Consider the following 19,502-nt stretch of genomic DNA (forward strand, 5'->3'; position numbering starts at 1 on the left):
GCTTTGGAACAGTCCCTTGGAGGATCCCCCTTGATGGGCCAGACCCCCAAAGGGTCTCACTCTCCCTTCAGGGGAGGCCACGTGGGCTCACCATCTCCCGGACTGACCCTCTGGGGTTCCAGCCCCGCTGCTTCATCCCGTGAGCTCTGTCCAGCGGATCCAGACTCCTGAGAGAGACGAGTCCACTGTGCAGGGACCCGGGCGCCTTCCCCAGGATTCGCAGTGACACTCGGGCAGCGTGTGCAAAACAGCTGGGTTTATTAGTCACGTGGACACAGCCTAGGAAGCTCTTAGGTTAGCACAGAGAAATGAAGGTGAAAACGTCGTCCGTTCTGGTCAGCCCGGGGCCCCGCCCAGCCGCAGTGAACCCCATGTCCAGGCTGTGTCTGTGTTTCTGTCGAACCTCTGTAGTCAGTTCCCAGGAGAGAGAGCGTCCGGAAGTCACCTCTGACCCCCCAGCTCATCCCTTCCCAGTCCTCCGTTCTCCAGCTGGCAGGTGGGTGTCTTTGCTCAGCTTCCCTGTGAGAAGGGGGGAAATCCAGGCAGCGCTGGCATTGTCTCTCTGGCCCCTTTGTTCATCTGCGTCAGGTTTCAACCAGTTCCTTAAGGACTCTTCATGCCACCCAGACAGGGAGCTGACAGGCACACTCCTCTGTCTTTTAGTCTTTCCTGAAAACACACGGAGTCCTTTTCCCCACACTGGGTTACCAGGTGCCATAGAGGGGAAACCGAGGCACATAGTGAGATCGTAAAGATATTACCAAAAATTCCCCATTCCTCACATATACACATGCACACAGAGCAATATATCACCAAAAATGTTAAACTTCTGTTATAGATCTGGGTCTTCATAGTGTGAATCAGAATTCACCTTCCGTGACTTAAGTGGGGCTAATGCATTGGGGCATCTGAGACCCTGATTTGTCTCCAGAGGTCAGTTTCTAACCTTGGTCTCACTGGTGTAAGTTTGGAGAAGAAGAAGAATTCATAAGAATAGTTTGGAGCACGTGATGGGGATCCAGAGACCGTAGCTTTAATATCAGAGCTGGCCCGGACTTTCTTTGCGACCTCAGCCAAATCACTTAGGCAAAAGTTTTCAAACTCACGTGCTTAAAGTTAGCCAGCAAAAATCCCTACTAATCAAAATGGCCAGACTTGTAGGTGTGTTGGGCACCTGCATTTCTCAGTGATCTGTCTGGGAGCCAGGGCTGCCCAGCAATCCAGAAAAACACACCCAGACTAAAACAGAGACGTTAAGGCTAAGATTTTCAAACTGCCGAAGGGATTTGGATGTCCAATTTCTCTTCATTTCTAGGGGAGTTAGGCATCTAACTTCTTTAAGCACTTGTGAAAATTCCACAAAGCACCTAAATACCTTTAAAAACCTGTCCCTCTGGAAACTAGGATTAGATGCTTTTGACAGTGTGACCCACCCCCTCTCTGTGCCTCAGTTTCGCCAAATGGGGCTGAGGTCTACGGTTGGGCCAGATGAGAGCTAAGTTTGGCAATTTGAAAGCAGCTTTATAGAAGCCAGATGTCCAAATCCCATTGAAATTCAGTCGGATTTAGGAGCCTAATTCCAGCCTAATTATCATTAATTTTAGGTCCCCAAATTTGAAAATGTTGGCCACAAATCAATCTTCCTAAAGCTGTTCATTTGGGAAAAGCAGAGGTTGCAATTTTCATTGAGGAGCAGGGCGCTTAACGCTAAACGATTGTTTTGAACAGCCACGGATCACAGTTTCGCCAGGAGACTCAGATTCCCAGCTGTTCCAAGGCCGGAAGGGACCCCTGGGATATAGTCTGTTCTGGGCATAGCACAGGCCAGAGACTCTCACCCACTGACCCCAGCGTGGCGGTGACGGCTGATCGTGTGTTGGAGGCACTGGACTGGCTCTAGGAACTCCCAGCTCAGGTTCCTGGCTTTGCCCCAGACACCCTGTGTGGCACTGAGCGCGTCACGTAGGTTGATGTTTTCAAACTAAATGTGATGGGAACTGTGTGTCCAAATCACCTAGTTAGCAGTGGAAAATATCAACCTTAAACTCTGGCTCCAGCTGAGTATCTGGCCCACAATCAGCCGTCACTCCATTGGAGTCACTGGGCAGATCCCCAGTTGGTGTGACCCAGCCGTAGCTCCACTGGACTCATCTCATCCCTGCGTATGCTCAGACACGACAGTGCTCAGAAGATAGACAATGGGGGCAAAACCTGTCCCCACTGAGATCAAAGGCCAACCTCCCATTGGCCCTGTCTCACCAGGATTGGGGCCTACGTGTGTTCCCTGCTGGTGACTTAATACAAAGGCAAATCTTGGCGGGTGCCTGGGGCGCTGCGATCCCATCCACAGTCCAAGCGCCCCAACCAGCCCTTGCTGCTTAGGAGTTTGGACTGACAAATGGGAAGCATTTGGAAGTGATCCGGTAAAGAGAAAAGATGGAGAATACAGCAGATGTCCATGAAATTCTGGTTGCTTCATGCGGTCGCCAGAGGGCAGCAAAGGATAAGGAATGAGAAGGAAGCAGCATTACAGAGACTGGACGGGAAGGGATGACTCACTGGTCTCTTCTGGCCTTGGGAACTATGGGACCATCTCATCTTCCCTCGTGTGTAACACAGGCCCTAGCACTGGTCGCATTCTGGGCTGTATTAACAGGAGGGTCGTATGTAAGACGCAGGAGGTAACCGTCCTGCTCTACTCGACCCTGGCGAGGCCTCAGCTGGGGTACTGTGTCCGGTTCTTGGCACCACACTTAAGGAAAAATGTGGACACATTGGAGAGAGTCCAGAGGAGAGCAACAAAAATGACCAAAGAGTTAGAAAACCTGACCTGTGAGGAAAGGTTAAAATACTGGGCATGTTTCGTCTTGAGACCAGAAGACTGAGGGGGACCTGCCAACAGGCTTCCAATAAGCGAAGGGCTGTTCTGAAGAGGACGGTGATCCATTTTTCTCCATTGCCACTGAAGGGAAGAGAAGAAGTAATGGGCTTAATCTGCAGCAAGGGAGATTCAGGTTGGATATTAGGAAAAACTCTCTCTCTCTCAGGGTAATTGAGCTCTGGACCAGGCTTCCAAGGGAAGTTGTGGAATCCCTGTCACTGGAGGTTTTTAAAACCAGGTTGGACAAACACCTGTCAGGGATGGTCTAGGTTTACTCTTGCTGTCTCAAAGACTAAAGGATTTATTCCAAGAGGAGGTGTGAAATATACATTTGATAAGTAAAGTTTCTTGCTCATAACTATTTCTGCTTCAGTAACTGACCAAGATGTTACCCTTCACGTATCTACCCTAGGTATTATACCGCACCCAGCACTGTCGTATCCGACTCCCAAGTATTTTTTGAGTCATCCTCATAGCACAACTGGAAGTGGGAATATCATCGTCATCCTCATCCCTGTTTTTCAAAGGGGAAACTGAGGCACAAAGCAATGAAGTGACTTACCCAAGGTCACGCTATGATTCGGTGATAGAGCTGAGAATTGAACTCAGCACCCATGTTCCCCAATCCAGTGCATCACTGGGATGCTCTCTGCAGGCCAGTCTTAGATATCGCACCCCATCAATATTTTGGGGACCACACTGTATTAAGTTTCTGTATCACTGTGGGCCAGGAGCTGTACATAACTCCATGGGGGAGGGCTATGCCAGCTCCTCCAGGAAACAAAAATACCAGGGGAGGGGTGAGTAAAGCAAAGCAACTCATCATCTATGTCTACACTGCACCCTACGCCCGGGGTCTGACTCATGTCTGAGCCCAAGGCCCCCTTCTGCATGCACACAGGTCAGTCTGACTCAGAGCAGGGAGCACTGAGGGCCAGGGTCCTAGGATGCTGCTAGGGGGATGGGTCAGAGCCCGACTCCCACTGAGACTCGGGTCCAAACCCTGTCATCGTGCAGTGAGGACGCGGGTCAAGCCACAGACCCGAGTCAGAAGGTCTGCACAGTGCAGCATGGACACGTTAGCACAGCTGTGAGACCCACGTCCAGCATTGTAAACCCAGGCTTCCAATGCAGAGTGGACACTCAAGCATGGGCTTGCAAACACCGAGTCCACAAGCCTGGGTTTACAATGCAGTGTAGACACCCCACCGGAGACTGATCCGCTCCGCAGAAGTTCCACGCCCTCTGGGGGGTTTGCACACATTGGGTCAAGCTGGCTTTTCCAGAAACGAGGAAACAAAGAAAGGACTTTTGCTCTGAAAGGATGAGATTGAACTGACTCGGACCCATCGACGGACAGGACCTTCTGGGCTGGCGGAAGCGTTGGAAAGACTCGGACCTGCTGGGGCCCCATAAGACTGACGGGTGACTCCTGCTATGCTCAGTGTGTTTACATCGGTTTCTTGTCTTTATTATGGTTTTTTTGTGATGCTTTTACCACAGTAGAAGCAACAAGTCCTGAGTCCCAGTCGCCCCTACTCAACCCACTAGGCCACATTTGCCTCCAGGAACCAAAACAGAACCCGGGAACGCCATGGGCCAGTCCCCTGCTCTAGTCGCTAGCATGCCAAGCCCAGCCAGAGCCAAGGAGAGGACCTAGGAGCCAGGACCAGACGGGAATGGATGGGGCATTACAGGCTGGAGGGTTCATACATTAATGGGTGTGCTACAGTACATGAGGCTGTCTTTGGTCACATACGTGTGAGTACAGACGGTCGTATGATTTTATTTTGTTATTCTGTGTGTAGATTTTCTATCTATCTGTCTAAAGGCTCAGGTATACAGACTGGCTCTGCTTCAAAGTCCACTAGAGTCAGCTGGAAGCTGGGATATCCAAAGGCACCGAAGGGAGCTAGGCAATCAGCTTCTACCAACGGAGTTTATCTAAAGACCACTGGAAAGACTCACTCCGGCTGGAGTTTTCAATGGGAGCTGGTTCCCCAGCTCTCTCTGAAAGAGCCTTTCCTCTGACTTCAGGGGGTTTGGACCAGGATAGGAGGTTGGCATTTTCAAAGAGGACAAATCCCCTGGAACTGGGTGCCTCAACCACTTCTTCCAAAATCCCAGCCACAGGGTTTAATTTGCAAAAGCCTAGTAATATGGGCTAAAATGCTGTGCCCGTTGAAGTCAAAGACAAAACACCCTTTGATTTCAATGGGGCCAGGATGTCACCGCTGGTATTGAAGTTCCCCTATTCATAGCGGGAAGTGAGAATTAAGATCTTTGAATTCCGTCTGGCCTTTGGAGAAATCTCCGTCCCAGGGCAGCATTCCTTCAGGCCTTAAGGCAATTAATCCATTACCTGGTATCTTAATCCTTCCCTGGAGTCGCTGCGCAATGTGGCTGTAAATTGAATTTGCTGAGTTGCCTTCTCAGACACGGAAAGGCTGAAATAGGGACACCTCCCAGCACAGAGTCATATGGTGAAAGCTGTTCAAAGGAGGTCAGTGCTGGCTAACATGAAGTGGGAAAACTGTTTGCTTCTTCCTTATGTTCCTGCAGTTTCTTGATAAAAATAGCAGTTTCCTTCCAGGGAATTAACCAGCTGAGGTCTTTCATCGTTTGCTTGAGTCCCAGGATGTCCTGAGAAGGGCCCGGTGCTGCCCAGGATGGACACAGCGTGAGCATTAACCATCAAGATGGACGGTCAGGTTTTGAAGCATTTCTTCCTGTGGTAGAGAATTCAGCAGCTGGTGAATGGGGACAGATTCACAACACGCAGCACGGGGCAAGCTTCCTCCATCTGCTGCCTGATTCCACCTTTCAGCCTTCACCGCAGAATTGCATTTGCCAACACAGCATTGTTCAGCTGGAAAATGTCTGACCAGCTCTAGTCTGGACCTAGGCAGAGAGGAAATGAAGAATTAAGCCAATCACTGTGCTCGTGTTTGCGTTCACGATTGTCCAGCAAAGAGAAAACTGTCATTACGACAAAAGGAGGTTGTGTTTGGACAAGCAAAGATCCGGTTGGTCTGCCTGGCTGTCCAACAGTGGAACTCCGTGCAGATGGGACGAGGTTGACACTGGATGGCTCATGCAGGGCGAGGTCAGTGCAGCCACCTCTGGGGTGGGGGCCGGGGGCTGTTTACAGAGGGACCCCTCAGTCATTTGTAAAAAGCGAAGAAATGTGCGACATTGATGCAGGCGATCCCGAGGACTCCCCCACAATGTGGAGAGGAGGCAGCGGCTGTGAGCAGCGTGGGGGTTACTCAACAGTGGGTCAGAGTGGGGTGGAGCCGGGGGACAGCCATCGCTCCTCTTCAGCCAGTGGGAGGCAGATGCATCCGAATTGGTGGCAGTGGTGGGATCCCAGCTGGGGGTTTGCTCCGGGATGGGCACAGGCCGGCCAGGTGGGTCTGCACCCAGTGTCCCCTGCTGGCCCTCGGGCTCCCAGTTGGACGCGCAGGGTAGTTTGGGGAGCGGGTGCGGGGATCCTGGAGGGGGCTCAGAGTCCGAAGATGGCAGGGCCATCGCTGCAGCCCAGCAGGGCGTTGGTGGCTTCCAGGCACTCGCTCAGCCGGGCCCCTGAAATGAGAGGGGGGCACTGGAGAGATACCAGCCCGGGGAACGAGGGGAGGGCCTGGGGGCAAAGGGAACAGAGCTCAAAGCACGTGGGGGACTGGCGTGGAGATTGGGAAGCTGGGAAGTAAAGGTGCTGGGGGGCGGGGCACGGAAATCCCAGAAGGGTGCTGGGATTGGGATGGGGAGAGGCTGGGGATGGGGGCTCTTGAGGGCTGGGCTGTGGGGCCCTGGGGCACAGGAATCGCAGGAATGGGGGCCCTGGGACCCATGGGGCACAAGCTCTCAGGGCCCTGAAGGGGGCTGGGCTATGGGACATGGGGGGCAGGCTCATGGCTCTGGGCCGTGGGAACAGGGGCATGAGGATGGAGGTTCCAGGGGCCCAGGCTCAGGGGCCCCATGGGACAGGGGCTTTAGGGTCAAGTCCCTGGACCCTGTCCCTGCCCCCCACCCCACAGGCCCCCTCTCACCTGCTCAGTCCCACACCCAGCCCACAGCCTTGGCCTCCAGCAGCTCGACTCGTCGGGCTGCCCCACGGCCCGGCCGTGCAGCCAGACCATGGCCAGCACTGTGGCCCAGATGCTGGGGGTCACGTCCTGTGGGAGGCAGGATACAGACAGCCTGAGTCAGCGCCCAGCCTGGCCCCCTCCCCTGACTTCCATCCCTCACCCAGCCCTCCCCCTTCCCTTGGGACCCCCCCACTCCATCCCCCCACCCCGACTCAGAGGGTTCCTATCACCCCCGCTCCAGCACTGTGGACCCTCTACCCAGATGCCCAGTGCCATGTCCAGGGAGTAGAGAGATGGCCTGAGACAGAGCCCAACCTGGGCGCCTCCACCTGGCCCTGGGCCCCCTCGATCCAATGCTCCAACCCCGTTAGGGGGTTCCCAGCCCCCCGATCTGGGCCCGTCTCGCCCACTGGGCTCCAGGTTCAGGGGTCCTTTAATCCAGTCACCCTCAGACTACCCCCCCCAATCTCATCTGGGAGCAGAGAACAGGCCCAACCCATGGCACCTGCCCCCGATCTCTCCCCTCTCCTCTGCACCCCCGTTCACCTCACTGGGTATCCTCCCCCTGGCGTTGGTCCCGCTCACCCCCAGCACAGCAGCCAGCCGGGGGTCCAGGTTCCACCAGACGTCGGCACTTTGCAGAGACACCAGCCTCAGCAAGGGAGACTCCTCCGGTGCCCGCTCTGGGGAGAGACACAGGGAGATGGGGCTGGCACAGGTTGTGGGTACAGAACAGCGACATGGCCTGTCCAGGCTGGGGGACAGCAACCTTAACTGTCACCCTCTGTGTGTCCTTAACTCTGTCCCTCCAGGGGTGTCATTAACCTGCTCTTCTGCACCCTTTACCTGCTCTTCTGCACCCTTTACCCCACCACAGACATCCTTAACTCTGACCCTTCTTGCACCCATAGGATGACAATTAACTTTCAATCCGAGATGGGCACCCAACTCCCTGTGACTGTTCCTGCCCAGGCATTAATTCCACAACCGCACGGTGTTTCTCAAACACAGTCTGTCCCCGGGACCATCCCCCACTACAACCTGCGATAAGGACCTATGTCTGGAGAGAGACACAAGAGTCCAAAGGGGTAGCGGGGGATGGGATGTTACAGAGTCTATATGATAGTATAGCCATGCATGGGCCAGGGTTACGGGGCAGAGTTAACGTTATCTGGGCTACAGTCACTTTGTATTTCCAGACTCTCCAAATACAGGTTTTAAGGTAACCTTCACTTTAAAATTTCTGCCTTTTGTGGGTTTCTTTGTTTATAAACCAGAAGGTGCCAATAAAGACTTATGCCCCTTAACTCGCCTGTACAAACCTCCAAGCTCAGACCCAGCTTCACAAGGCTTTTTTGCCTGGGAATTTCCCTCTGGGTTTATTTCACAGAAAACTGCTCAGAGACATTCCTGTTAGGAAAAACTACTGATCCCACCCCCCCGCTGCCCCCCCACACACACACCCTTAGCTCACTGACACAAACCTTACACCCCAAATTCCACCTTCACAGAGTTTTTTGCCTGGGGGTTTCCTTATTTTTTTATTCATTTTCTTTCAACATAATTTGCTTCATGACACACGAAAAAAAAAAAAACAGCCAAGAATTCCCCCTCCCTCAGCGACACAAAGGTTTTTCACCCAGGAATTTCCTTCGTTTTCTATGTAGTGTTTAAAGACTTGCACAGCTCCGTGACCTTCCGGGCACATGGGTCTCTAACCCGATGAAGCGTCACCCTGGCGTTGGCCCACCCCCGGAGTCCTGACTCCCAGCCCCCTTCACGTTTCTGGGGTGCCGTCTCCGGTGGGGCCCCCTGATTGCAGGACTGTCTGCCCTTGTGTGGCGGGGGGGGGGCCCAGCTGAGCTTTGGGAGGCCACGGAGCCAGGCCTTTGAACAGGCGCTTGCGAGGGAGGAGATGGCCGGCGCTGGACTTTGGGAGCTGCAGGCACACGTGGCAGAGGTACTCATGTGCCGCAGCCAAGTCACGGGACAAGCGCCCGAAGACGCTGCGCTGGTTCGGTTCGTCCAGGCACACTCCGCTCGCCGGCCGCTCGCAGACGGGGTCTACGGAGACCCAGTCTATCAGCTCCATATATTCCATGATGAAATCGAAATTTAGGGAGCAGATGGACAGAGAGACGGACACGCAAACAGACACAGAGAAGCAAAGGGAGGGAAGAGAATTCCGTCCCCCCCCAGACACTTAGAGCCAATGCACCGCTGGGACCCCTCCTCCATACCCCCCAGCCCCTTTCCCTGAGATGGACCTCCCCACACCCAGCCCCATCCTCCTCTCCCCACAGCTCCATCATAGCCAGGATCTCCCAGCTCCTGCCCTTTCCCCCCTGGCTGTGACCCCCAGATCCAGTCCCCACAGCCCTATTCTTCTCCCACCAGCCAAGACCCCTCCTCCAGTCCCAGGGGATGCAGGGGTGGGTGCTGCACTCCATGGATGAGGGCAGGATGCTGGGGGGCGAGAGGCCCCCTACTAGCCAGGTCTGCTCATGACAGCAATGTGCCCGCCCCTCCTGTCCCTGCATCTGTCTGGGTCGGTCTGTCTGACTGGGTCTGTTTCTCTCTCTGCGTCTCTCTGTCCTGTCCCTGTCTGGGTCTGTCGGCTGATTCTCGGTCTCTGTCCCTGTCTGACTCTGGGTCTCTGCATGCCTGTCTGTCTCTGTCCGTCTGTCTGGCACAGGTCCCACTCTTCCGGCTTGCGGGGGGGGGGGGGGGGAAGACACATCCCCGTGGGCTACTCCCTATCTCACCCTGCCAGCACAGCCCCTGGGAGTCAGGGGTGCAGGGAGAGGGGCAAAGGGACATTACCCCATAAACATGACGCCCCCTGCATGCCCCTTCTGGGTTCCCCCCGTGCTGGGATCCCTCCCTGAATTGCCCCCCTCCCTGGCGCCTAGTTCCCCCCACCTCCCCGTACCGCCCCCAGTGCCAGGTTCCCCCTCCCACCCGAGTTCCCCTCACACGCTGGGTCCCCCCATCTTACACTGGGATCCCCCCATGCTGGGATCCCTGCCTGAATTCCCTCCACCTCCCCCAGTGTCAGGTTCCCCCTCCCACCCGAGTTCCCCCCACATGCTGGGTCCTCCCCTGGCGCCAGGAGCCCCAGCCCCTTCGGGAGTTACCTGCCAGCAGGACATCCCGTCTCACCAGCAGCCCCTGCACCAGCTGCCCCCGCTCCATGTCCACCCCCACGTACGCCGTGAGGGAGCAGACGATCCCCGAGCTCAGGCTGGCCTCCAGTGCCTGGCGCCCGTCCCCCTCAGACCCCGCGCCCATGGCCCCCTCCAGCTCCAGCAGCAGTGACTTGGCTGCCAGCCGGTGAACGGGCAGCCTGTGCCAGGGAGAGAGATTCACAGGGTCAGCCCTGGACACCTGGGTTCCAGCCGCTGCGAGGAGGGGTGCAGGGTCTAGCGGGATGGGGGTGGGTGGGTGCCAGGACTCCTGGGTTCTATCCTGGCCCTGGGAAGGGAGTGCGGTCTAGTGGTCACAGAAGGGGGGCTGGTCCCATCCTGTCTCTGTTCTGCTGGGGTGAGGACGTGGGGAGGCAGGACCCAGCTGCCTGGGGTGGGGGATGGGAGCCAGGGGAGCATTGCTGTCACCTGTCTCCATCCTGTGGCTGCAGGGAGAACTGCAGCGTCTCCTTGTAGGTCTGGTTCTGGATGCGGTACTGCAGGGTGATGCCCCCCATGGGAATGTCTGGGGGCTGCGGGGAAAGAAAGGTGGTCAGAGGTGGAATGCAAGGGGGGAGAAGATGCCCTGGGACCCCTCAGACCCAGCTTACAGAATAAAGGGGGCAAATACACCCAATTAACACCAGTTGGGGGGCTGGCTTCGTAAGCCCAATGGCCATCATTAGGGTCCAAAGATAACAATCCCCATTGAGCTCAATGGGGCTGGGGTAGCACAGAGACTTCCAGCCCAGTGGCCATCATCAGAGGTCAGCGTTATCGATCCCCACTGAGGTCTCGTCTACACGACATACTTTGGTAGAACTACATCGCTCAGGGGCATGAAAAATCCACACCCATGAGCGGCGTAGTTACACCGACCTTAGCCACCCGAGCAGACAGTGCTACGTCGGCAGGAGATGAACATTTGTAGTGTAGACCGGCCCTGAGATCAATGCAGCCAGGCTAGTACAGAGACCTGCAGCCCAATGGCCATCGTGAGGGGTCAGAGTTAACAATCCCAACTGAAATCAATGGGGCTTGGGTAGCACAGAGATCCCGACCCAATGGCCATCGTTAGGGGTCAGAGTGAACTCTCCCCATTCAGAACAATGGGGCTGGGGTAGCACAGGGAGCTCCAGCCAATAGCCATCGTTAGGGGTCAGAGTTATCGCCCAGGAGGGGACTGTGGGGCTCCTGCCTCAGTCACTGATCACATGCCCTGGGGGCACCCCAGTTCGGGGGACCTCGCTCTCTCACCTGGGGCTGACCGCGGAGCTGGGCGTAAACGAGGCACCGCTGCCCAGCAAAGATCACCTCGGGGTCCCAGTGCAGCAGCTCGGCCTGCATCCCAGGGGGCAGATCCCAGCTCAGTGAGATCCCGGTCACCGCCGGCTGCATAGCCCACTTCAGAGACTGCAGCACCTGGCGGGGGACCGGCACACACAGGTTGGGCCAGGACGCCTGGGTCTTATCCCCAGCTCTGGAGGGGAGTGGGGTCTAGTAGGCTAGAGTGGAGGAGCTGGGAGTCAGGATTGCTGGGTTCTCACCTTGAGCTGCGTGCGATCCTGGCCGGTGATGAACTCGGCGCTGCCCCCCACTGCCCGGGCAAAGCCTTTGATCAGAGCTGTGGAGGCCCAGTCCCTGATGCTGAAGGAGAAGCACCAGCTGGGGGGCAGAGACTGGATTGGGAGGGACAGAGCTGGTGGGACCCAACCAGTGCTCTGGGGGGGCAGGGCAGTTGGAGAGGGGCCAGTAGGGCTGGCTGGACTGGGGGGGCTCCCCATGCTGGCGGGGCTGGGAGGCAGGGTGAGGCAAAGGGTTGGGCAGATGCTGGGCACTATGGTGGTGGGGATCCACATGATGGCAATGCTAATGGGGTTAGGCACCCCCAGTTACCTGTGGGTCCCCCGGTGATGCTGGACCTCTGCGATGATGTCCTGGGTGTTCTCTACCTCCCCGTCCGTAAACACGAACAGCTGAGGGGGGAGAGACTCTGTCAGAGCCGGGGACCCCAACCGCCCCAGAGACACCCCCTCCCTGTTGGGAACGGGACCAGCCCCCTAGAGAGTCTGCCCCACTGACCCTCCCAGAGACCCCCAGCCCCATCCCTCCTTTCCCAGAGATCTCCCCTGAGGGGCTGACAGACGGGGACTGGTGACCTCCCCTATCTCGGTGACCCCCAACCCCTAGGCATGACCCCAACCCATCACCTGTTCACCGGCCCCTGGAGACAAGAGCCCACCGACTGCTGTGGGCACTTTTCCATGAACTCCCTCCTGACCCCCCCACCAGTGACCTCCCTGTCCCTCCGGGCTGCAGGGCACCCCCCAGAGCTGGGCACAGCACAAAGCGCTGCCCCTCCCAGCTCTATACAGAGGTACCCCCACCCCCCGGTTGCTACCTGCCACATCCTGCTCATACCCCCAGGGGCACCGGCCCCCCATCTGGCCCAGAGCCCCAGGCCCACTCCGAGCAACCTCTTGGCCCCGCTCGGCTGCCCCACAGGGCTCCCAGTCCCCTCTCCGATCCCCTCTCCCAGGGTCTCCCCTTTGAACAGCCTCCGAGGGGAGCGGGGCGGGGCGGAGGGAGCGCTGGCAAGGAGGGGCCTGTAATGGCATATGGCCCACAGCAACAGCTGGGAGCAAACACCCCATGGGCGGCAGCGGGGCACTGGGAGTGGGGGGGGGGGCTCAGAGTTACTGCAGAGAATCCTTCCCAGGGGGCTGGTTGGGGGGGTCTTGCCCCCATCCTCTGGGCAAGCTGACCCCCACGTGTGGGGTGGGGAAAGGATTTTCCCCTGGCTCAGACTGGCAGAGACCTGAGGGGGTTGGTCTCCCTCAGCAGCCTGGGGCACTCACTGCTTTGAACCAGAGCAACTGGGGGGAGTCGCTGTGACCTGACGCCTGTAACTCAGGGTTTGGGGGTGCCGGTGACTCAGCCTGAGGGGTGGGGCTGGCCCCGGGGGCAGCGAGGGGCTGAGCAGTATCACGGGGGTAGGCGGGGGTGGCGGGCGAGGAGCTGGGGCCTGATGAGATGATCACGATGGTCCCTTCTGTCCTGAAAGTCTGTGAGTCTGTCCCCGCAGGCCCGCATCCCTCTCTGAGACCCCCCACATCACCCCTCGGCCCCACAATCACTCTCCAAGCCCTCCCCAGGATGCCCCTCCGGCTGGCCCCAGCGCCCCGGCACCTGGCGTGGGTGCCCGTCCCGGCAGGGGCTGCGGTAAACGGCTCGTAGCGGCTCCAAGATCTCGGTGCCCCCCAGGTGAGCCTGGAGCAGCTGGAGGCGCTGCAGGGACTTGGCCTTGGTCTGCTGGATATTCTTCACGCTCTGCCTGCGGGGGGCGCCGACAGGTCTGGGGCTGGGACAGCCGGAGCCAAGGACACGCCTGTCCCCTAACCAGCCCTGCCCCCTAACCTACCGACGCGACTGTCCCCTAACCAGCCCTGCCCCCTAACCCACCAACACCCTGCCCCCTAACCAGCCCTGCCCCCAACAAACAGACATGCCCTGCCCCCTAACCAGCCCTGTCTCCAACCCACGGACACCTCCTGCCCCCAACAAACAGACATGCCCTGACTCCCAACCCGACACCCACTGCCCCCTAACCAGCCCTGCTCCCTAACCAGCCCTGTCCCCAACCCACCGACACCCCCTGCCCCCAGCAGACAGACATGCCCTGTCCCCCAACCTACCAACCAGCCCTGCCCCCAACCCACAGACACACCCTGCCCCATAACCAGCCCTGCCCCCTAACCAAGAGACACCCTCTGTCCGCTAACCAGCCTTGCCCCCTAACCCAGCCAGCCCCCTCCCTGCCCTTCGGACTCACGGGTAGAAGGACTCGAACTCAGACCCAAAGCCATAGATGTTGAAATAACAGCCCAGGGGCAAACTCTTCAACAGGAGGACCAGGGTCTCCTGGGGACAGACAGACGGATGGAGAGTCAGCCCCACGGGCCCAGCCAGCCTCGGCTGCTCCCCCGGCACGGCCCCACGGGCCCATCTAGCGCAGCCTCCCGCCTGGCCGTCCCTTGGTGCTGCTGATGCGCTGGCGGGACAGGTCTCTGCGTCCATGGGGCAGGCCGTGCTGCCGGAGCGGCCCAGCAGGAGGACGAACTCCCCGGCTGGCTCTGGGCCGGCACCGCCTCGGGCACTCTGGGCAGCAGGGTCATCATCACGGCCGGGTCGCCCATCAGGGAGCCTGCGGGGGATGGGGGCCAGTCCCCAAATGGGGTGGGCATGGGGTCGAGCCCCTGTGAGCCGCTCCCTCAGAGCCCCATGACTGCCCCCAGAGACCCACCCCCAATGCACTGTCTCTCCCCCTACCCCCTCTCCCCTTAGATCCCCCCACCCCCAATACCCAGCCCCCCAGTGCCTGCTCTCCCATACCCAGTTCTCCCCCATGCCTCCTAAACCTGCAGTGCTCCCCAGTGCCTGCCTGCTCCCAGACACCCCGCCCTGCCAACGCCAGCTCCGCCAAGACCACCCCCCCCGCTCCTGTCCCCTGACCCTCGCCTGCCCCCAGATTCCCCCAGCACCCACCTACAGCAGTCCTAGGACCCCCCTTTCCCCCATCATCCCCCTCATTGCCCTGTGCCCCCCCCGATCCCATGTCACCGCTCAGCACCTACCTCACCCTCCCCAGATCCCCTCCCCATGGATCCCCCTCTGCGCCCCCGCCCAGGGGTAGTAGGGTTCAGGATCCCCTCCCGCACCTGGCTCGGCTCCAGGCAGCCGGGCCTCCAGTACCATGCTGGGTTTGGGTGGCTCCGCGTAATACATCAGCAGCTCCAAGTCCCGGTCCCACGGGGGGGCCTGGGCCAGCGACACCTGGGGGGCGACAGACACACAGTCACCTCCACACGGGTCCTGGGGGGGCAGGGTCCCGCTGGCTCTCGCGCCCGGCTCGGCACCCCCCAATGGAGACGGGGTGCGGGACAGACCCTGGGAACGCTGGCTGGGCCCCCCCCGGTTAGGTGGGGAGAAGAGAAGGAAGAACAACCCCAAAGGCCAACGTGGGAACTTGGATTTTCCTGGTGAAAAATTGCAAAAATTTGACATTTTGGGGGGGGCTAAATCTTTCCAATTTGGGGGTGACATTTTCCTGGTCCCCCCACCTCCATTTACTTCCACTGAGAAACAAGGTGAGGGAAAATCCCAGACACTAAAAACTTACAGAGCCCAGCGACTGCCAGGGATTTCATCCCCAAACTGGCAGATTTCCACCTGTCCAGATTTTCCCCAGAGAAACTGGGAAATTCCCCAAATCCGTTGGAGTTGCTCGATTCCCCCACCCCCGCAATCACCCAAAGAGTCTGGCCCACGCTCCCCCTTTCCGGACCCACCCCCTGCCCTACACCACATCTCTCACCCCCTGGGACCTTCTTCCCCAGCCCACAACCCCGTTCTCTGGAACCCACCCCTCACCCCAGAACCCTCCCCCCTGACCCACCCCCAGCACCCTCCTCCCAGTGGGGATGGCCGGGACCCAGGTGTCCGGGTGAGGCCTTACCTGGGCAGTGGTTAGATCCCTGGCTGTATAGCTCAGGGGGATGAGGGGGCTGCTGGAGAGCAGTGGATGCTGTGGGGTGACTGCAGCATGGCGCTTAGGCTCAAGGTGTAGGGCAGCTCCCTGTGGAGGACCCGCGGGACCTCCTGGGTGATGTTCTCCCCATCCCACCCTGCAGAGAGAGACCCCGGGTGAGGGCCAGGGGGCTGGGAGAGTGGGGGAGAGGATGGGGGTATGAAGTATTGGGGGGGGGTATTGGGCTGGGATATCAGGGGATTTCAGGATGGCTGGGGTGGGTCACATACCCTGGGGGGGGCACTTACCGCAGCGAACACAGTAGTGGCCTATTGGGCATTATGGGGGCTATGTGGGTCTTTCACTGTGGGGTACATAGAAGGGGCTATGGAGATTTCAGGGGGTTACAGACTGCGGGATCACTCACCATGGGGTGTGTACCTGGGGTTCTGGGGCCTATGTGGTACAGGGAGCTATGCGGGATCTAGGGCACCTATAGGCCTGGTCTCAACATGAGGCATGTCAAAGGGGTGCAGCATGGCTGGAAGCACACAGCTAGGGTACAGGGGAGTATGGGGGGGATCTGTGGGTCTCACCATGGGGCGCGTGGGGGGGACTGTGGGTCTCACAGTGATGGGGGTAGGGGATCTGTGGGTCTCACTGGAGGGCGTGTAGCGAGGCTGCAGGGGGATCTGTGGGTCTCACCGTGGGCCTGTAGCGAGGGCGCAGCACTGTTGGCAGCACGTAGCGGGCGGCCCCATCATGCTCCAGCAGCAGCTCGTAGGTGTAGCTCAGGGTCAGCATCGCCTCCTCCCCGGGGGGTAAATTCCCCAGAGAGCAGCTGAACACGTGGCCCCCGGCCTCCTCCTGCTGCAGCAGGAACAAGCTCTGCCCCCCGGCCAGCGCGTCCCCGTACAGCTCCTGTGCCTGCCAGGAAAGATGGGGTCACCCTGAGATCCCCCTGAGATCCCCCTGCCAGCATGTTCCCATACAGCTCCTATGCCTGCTGGAGAGATGGGCTCACCTCCAGATCCCCCTGCCCCCCAAGATCCCCTGCCCTCCCGACGAGCACATCCCTGGACAGCTCATGCACCTGCCGGGAGAGATGGGGTCACCCCGAGATCCCCCCAGCCCGGCCCCCTCCTCTCTTCCCCCCGGGACCCCTGCCCCCCAGCACCTGTCTCTTTTCCTGGAGATGGGCCCCCCGCAGCCAGGCCTGGAAGGCATCGACAGCGCCTCAGCGTCCACGGGGAACTTGAACACCGCCTCCACGGGCCCCGGCTCCTCGTTCCTGTGGAGCAGCTGGCAGCCCGCTTCCACCACAAAGCCTCGGATCAACACCGACACCAAGATGCGGTGCAGGGGCACTGGGGGCAGGGGGATATCAGCCACAGACCCCGCCATGGGCACGGGGGGGAGGAGCCGTGTCAGCCATGGGGCCACCCTCCCTCTCATGGCACCCCGCAGCCCTGACTCACCCGGCTCCTTGGAGCTGGTCAGGAGGCCGCAGCTCATCATCTTGGCTCTGGGGTCGGGGATCTGTGTGAGGGGAAGCGGGAGGGGGGGTGAGATATGGGGATCCCATGGAAACTGATGGCCACAGGGTGCCCTGACCCACCCCCCACCCACACACACACTCGGCAATGGCTCTGAGACCCTAGCCCCACCCCCCTGCTCAGCCAGGTCCTGTGGCAGGGAGTCCCACAGGCCCAAGCTCCTGAGATCAGAGTCACGGCTCTGCCCCAACTGTGCCAGCCCCTGGCAGGGAGGGGCAGGCAGGGACTGGGGTACAGCTGGGAGTTGGGGGATGGAGAGAGAAACACAGGGAGGTATATGGGGATGAATGGACAGATGGAAGGAAGGAGAGGTGCGGGGGTCAGACGGACAGACGGAATGAAGGGGGATGGGGGTCTCGTGCGTTAGAACGAGGGGGCTGGGAGCCAGGACTGCTGGGTTCTATCCCCAGCCCCTGGGGGGCCCCTGGAGCAGTGACAGGGGTTGCAGGGGACCCGGGTCGGTCACTGGGGGGTTGTTAACCCAGCTAGGCCCTTCTCCCCGCTGTCGCCCTGCGGAGAAGCAGAGGTTTGTGGAGCAGGCTCTGGATCCTGGCTGTTCTTGGCAGGGACAAGGCCCTGCTATTTACTCAGCTTTCACCCCAGGCTGGAGCAGCTGCCATAGACCCCCCCACCCCAACGGGGGTGAAATCCAGCCGTTCTTGCTCCACGCCACCGAGCAGTTCGGCCTGGGCCTTGGATTTGCTGCCTTACGATGGGGTAAGAGGACAGCAGCCTGTTGATTTCTCCCGCAGCAGAAATCTGGCTCTGAGGCGCGCAGGGAGCCTCTGCGGAGGAGCGGGGAGCTGAGGGTGGGATGGGGGCGAGGAACGCCAGAGCTGCCGTGACTGAGAGGGGCTCCCAACCCCACTCTCCAAGCCATGTTTCTGCTCGCCACCACTCCAGCCGCCTGGAGAATTCCCAGCTGGAAGGTGGGACGGGGAGACTGGGATCACCTGGGCTAATCCGCATGCCGGGGAGGGCCTGGAACGAACTGTGGGGGGAACATAGGCAGATTCGTAGACAAACCTCCCGTCCGGCTTCACACATGGCCCAGGATGGAGAATCCACCCCAGCCCTCGGGGAGTTGGGCCAGCAGCTAATTCCACCCCCTGCCAAACAGGTGAGCCTCCCTCCTCGCCTGAATTCATCTGCCTGCAACTCCCAGCCACAGGACAGGCCACGTTGCCCCCCGCAGGTATTTACAGCAGTGGGGCGAGGCCTCTTCACCTTCTCTGGGCTGCGCTCCCTAGGCTGGGAAAGGGCTGAGGCCAGGGCAGGGCTCCAGCGGGGCGCGGGGCGGGTCGGTTGTTCCCGGCACTGAACTCTGATGCCTAATTCCCCGCCCGGAGGAAGGGAGTCGGCGTGAAACCTCGGCCGATTCACAGGCGGCGGCTCCTGCTGCAGCAGCTGCTTCTTGGCGTGCGAGGGAGCCGCAGGGCGGGGTGGGCGGGGGTGGGGAGCTCCGACCCCTCGTGGGACCCAGCGGACCCCAGGAGCCTGTGGGGAGCAGGTCAGGGCCGGTGCCCCCCGGTGCAAAAGGGGAGGGCTGAGATTTGTGTCCTGACACCGGCCGGGCGCCACGGGGATGGCCCCTGGGAAACCCACGCAGGGAGAAGCGCGGAAAGGGAGGGTGGATTGGGGGGGGGGGGGGTGCGGAGCAGAAACGCTTCGGGGTCACCTCCCTCCAAACACCCCCAAACCCGCCCGGCACGCAGGGCCCCACAGCCAGGGCGGGGAGACTCTGCAGGGGCGAAGCCCTGAGTCGGGGGATGGGCCCAGACCAGGGGATGGGGGGCCCTGGACACGGAGGGGAAGGGGGGGCTGGGGCCAGGCCCCCCAGGGGAGGGGGCTCGACTGGGGCCCGATCCGCACCCCCGGTACCTCCTCGCTCGGTCTCTGAGCCAGGCTGGGAGGGAGAGTGTCCCCGGAGCCCCGCCCCCCGCCAGGGAGCGTCTGCAAACGCCTGACCCCCCACCCAACCCAGCCAGGGAGCGTCTGCAAACGCCTCACCCCACACCCAACCCAGCCAGGGAGCGTCTGCAAACGCCTCACCCCCCAGCCAGGGAGTATCTGCCAGCTCCCCTTCCCCAGCTTCTATAAACCAGGGACCATCTGCACAGTTGGCCGCCCCGCCCTCCGACCCGGAAGCCAGGGACTGTCTGCAAATTCTTCGCTCCACACATCCTGCCATGTCCCCCCATTGAACTGGGGCTGGGGAGAGGGGGTCTCCAAACTGACCCTTGCTCCTTCCTGCCCCTTTATGGC

The 19,502-nt window shown here is 59.7% G+C and overlaps 1 protein-coding gene and 1 pseudogene across 1 annotated transcript; both read right to left on the reverse strand.

Annotated features, from left to right (window-relative positions):
• Window positions 1-241: 241 nt before the first annotated feature.
• On the reverse strand, window positions 242-16,220 carry LOC125629784 (von Willebrand factor A domain-containing protein 5A-like; annotated as a pseudogene).
• Window positions 16,221-16,338: 118 nt separating this feature from the next.
• On the reverse strand, window positions 16,339-19,173 carry LOC125629785 (von Willebrand factor A domain-containing protein 5A-like). The gene is made up of 3 exons (XM_075119068.1): window positions 19,119-19,173; window positions 16,849-17,220; window positions 16,339-16,608 (listed from the first exon to the last, which is right to left on the reverse strand). The coding sequence occupies exons 2-3, from the start codon at window positions 17,197-17,199 to the stop codon at window positions 16,339-16,341; spliced, it is 621 nt and encodes a 206-aa protein (XP_074975169.1). The 5' UTR covers window positions 17,200-17,220; window positions 19,119-19,173.
• Between the last annotated feature and the right edge of the window lie 329 nt (window positions 19,174-19,502).

The sequence above is a fragment of the Caretta caretta genome, chromosome 14 (genome assembly GCF_965140235.1).
Source record: "Caretta caretta isolate rCarCar2 chromosome 14, rCarCar1.hap1, whole genome shotgun sequence".
In the NCBI taxonomy this organism is placed as follows: domain Eukaryota; kingdom Metazoa; phylum Chordata; order Testudines; family Cheloniidae; genus Caretta; species Caretta caretta.

What these genes read in the sequence shown, in the direction of transcription:
- LOC125629785 (XM_075119068.1), bottom strand. Translation starts at nt 17,199, where the DNA reads ATGATGAGCTGCGGCCTCCTGACCAGCTCCAAGGAGCCGGGTGAGTCA. An exon ending in AAAGAGACAGGTGCTGGGGG is followed by an intron (nt 16,609 to 16,848) that starts GCAGGGGTCCCG and finishes CTTTCCTGGCAG; the next exon opens with GCACAGGAGCTGTACGGGGA.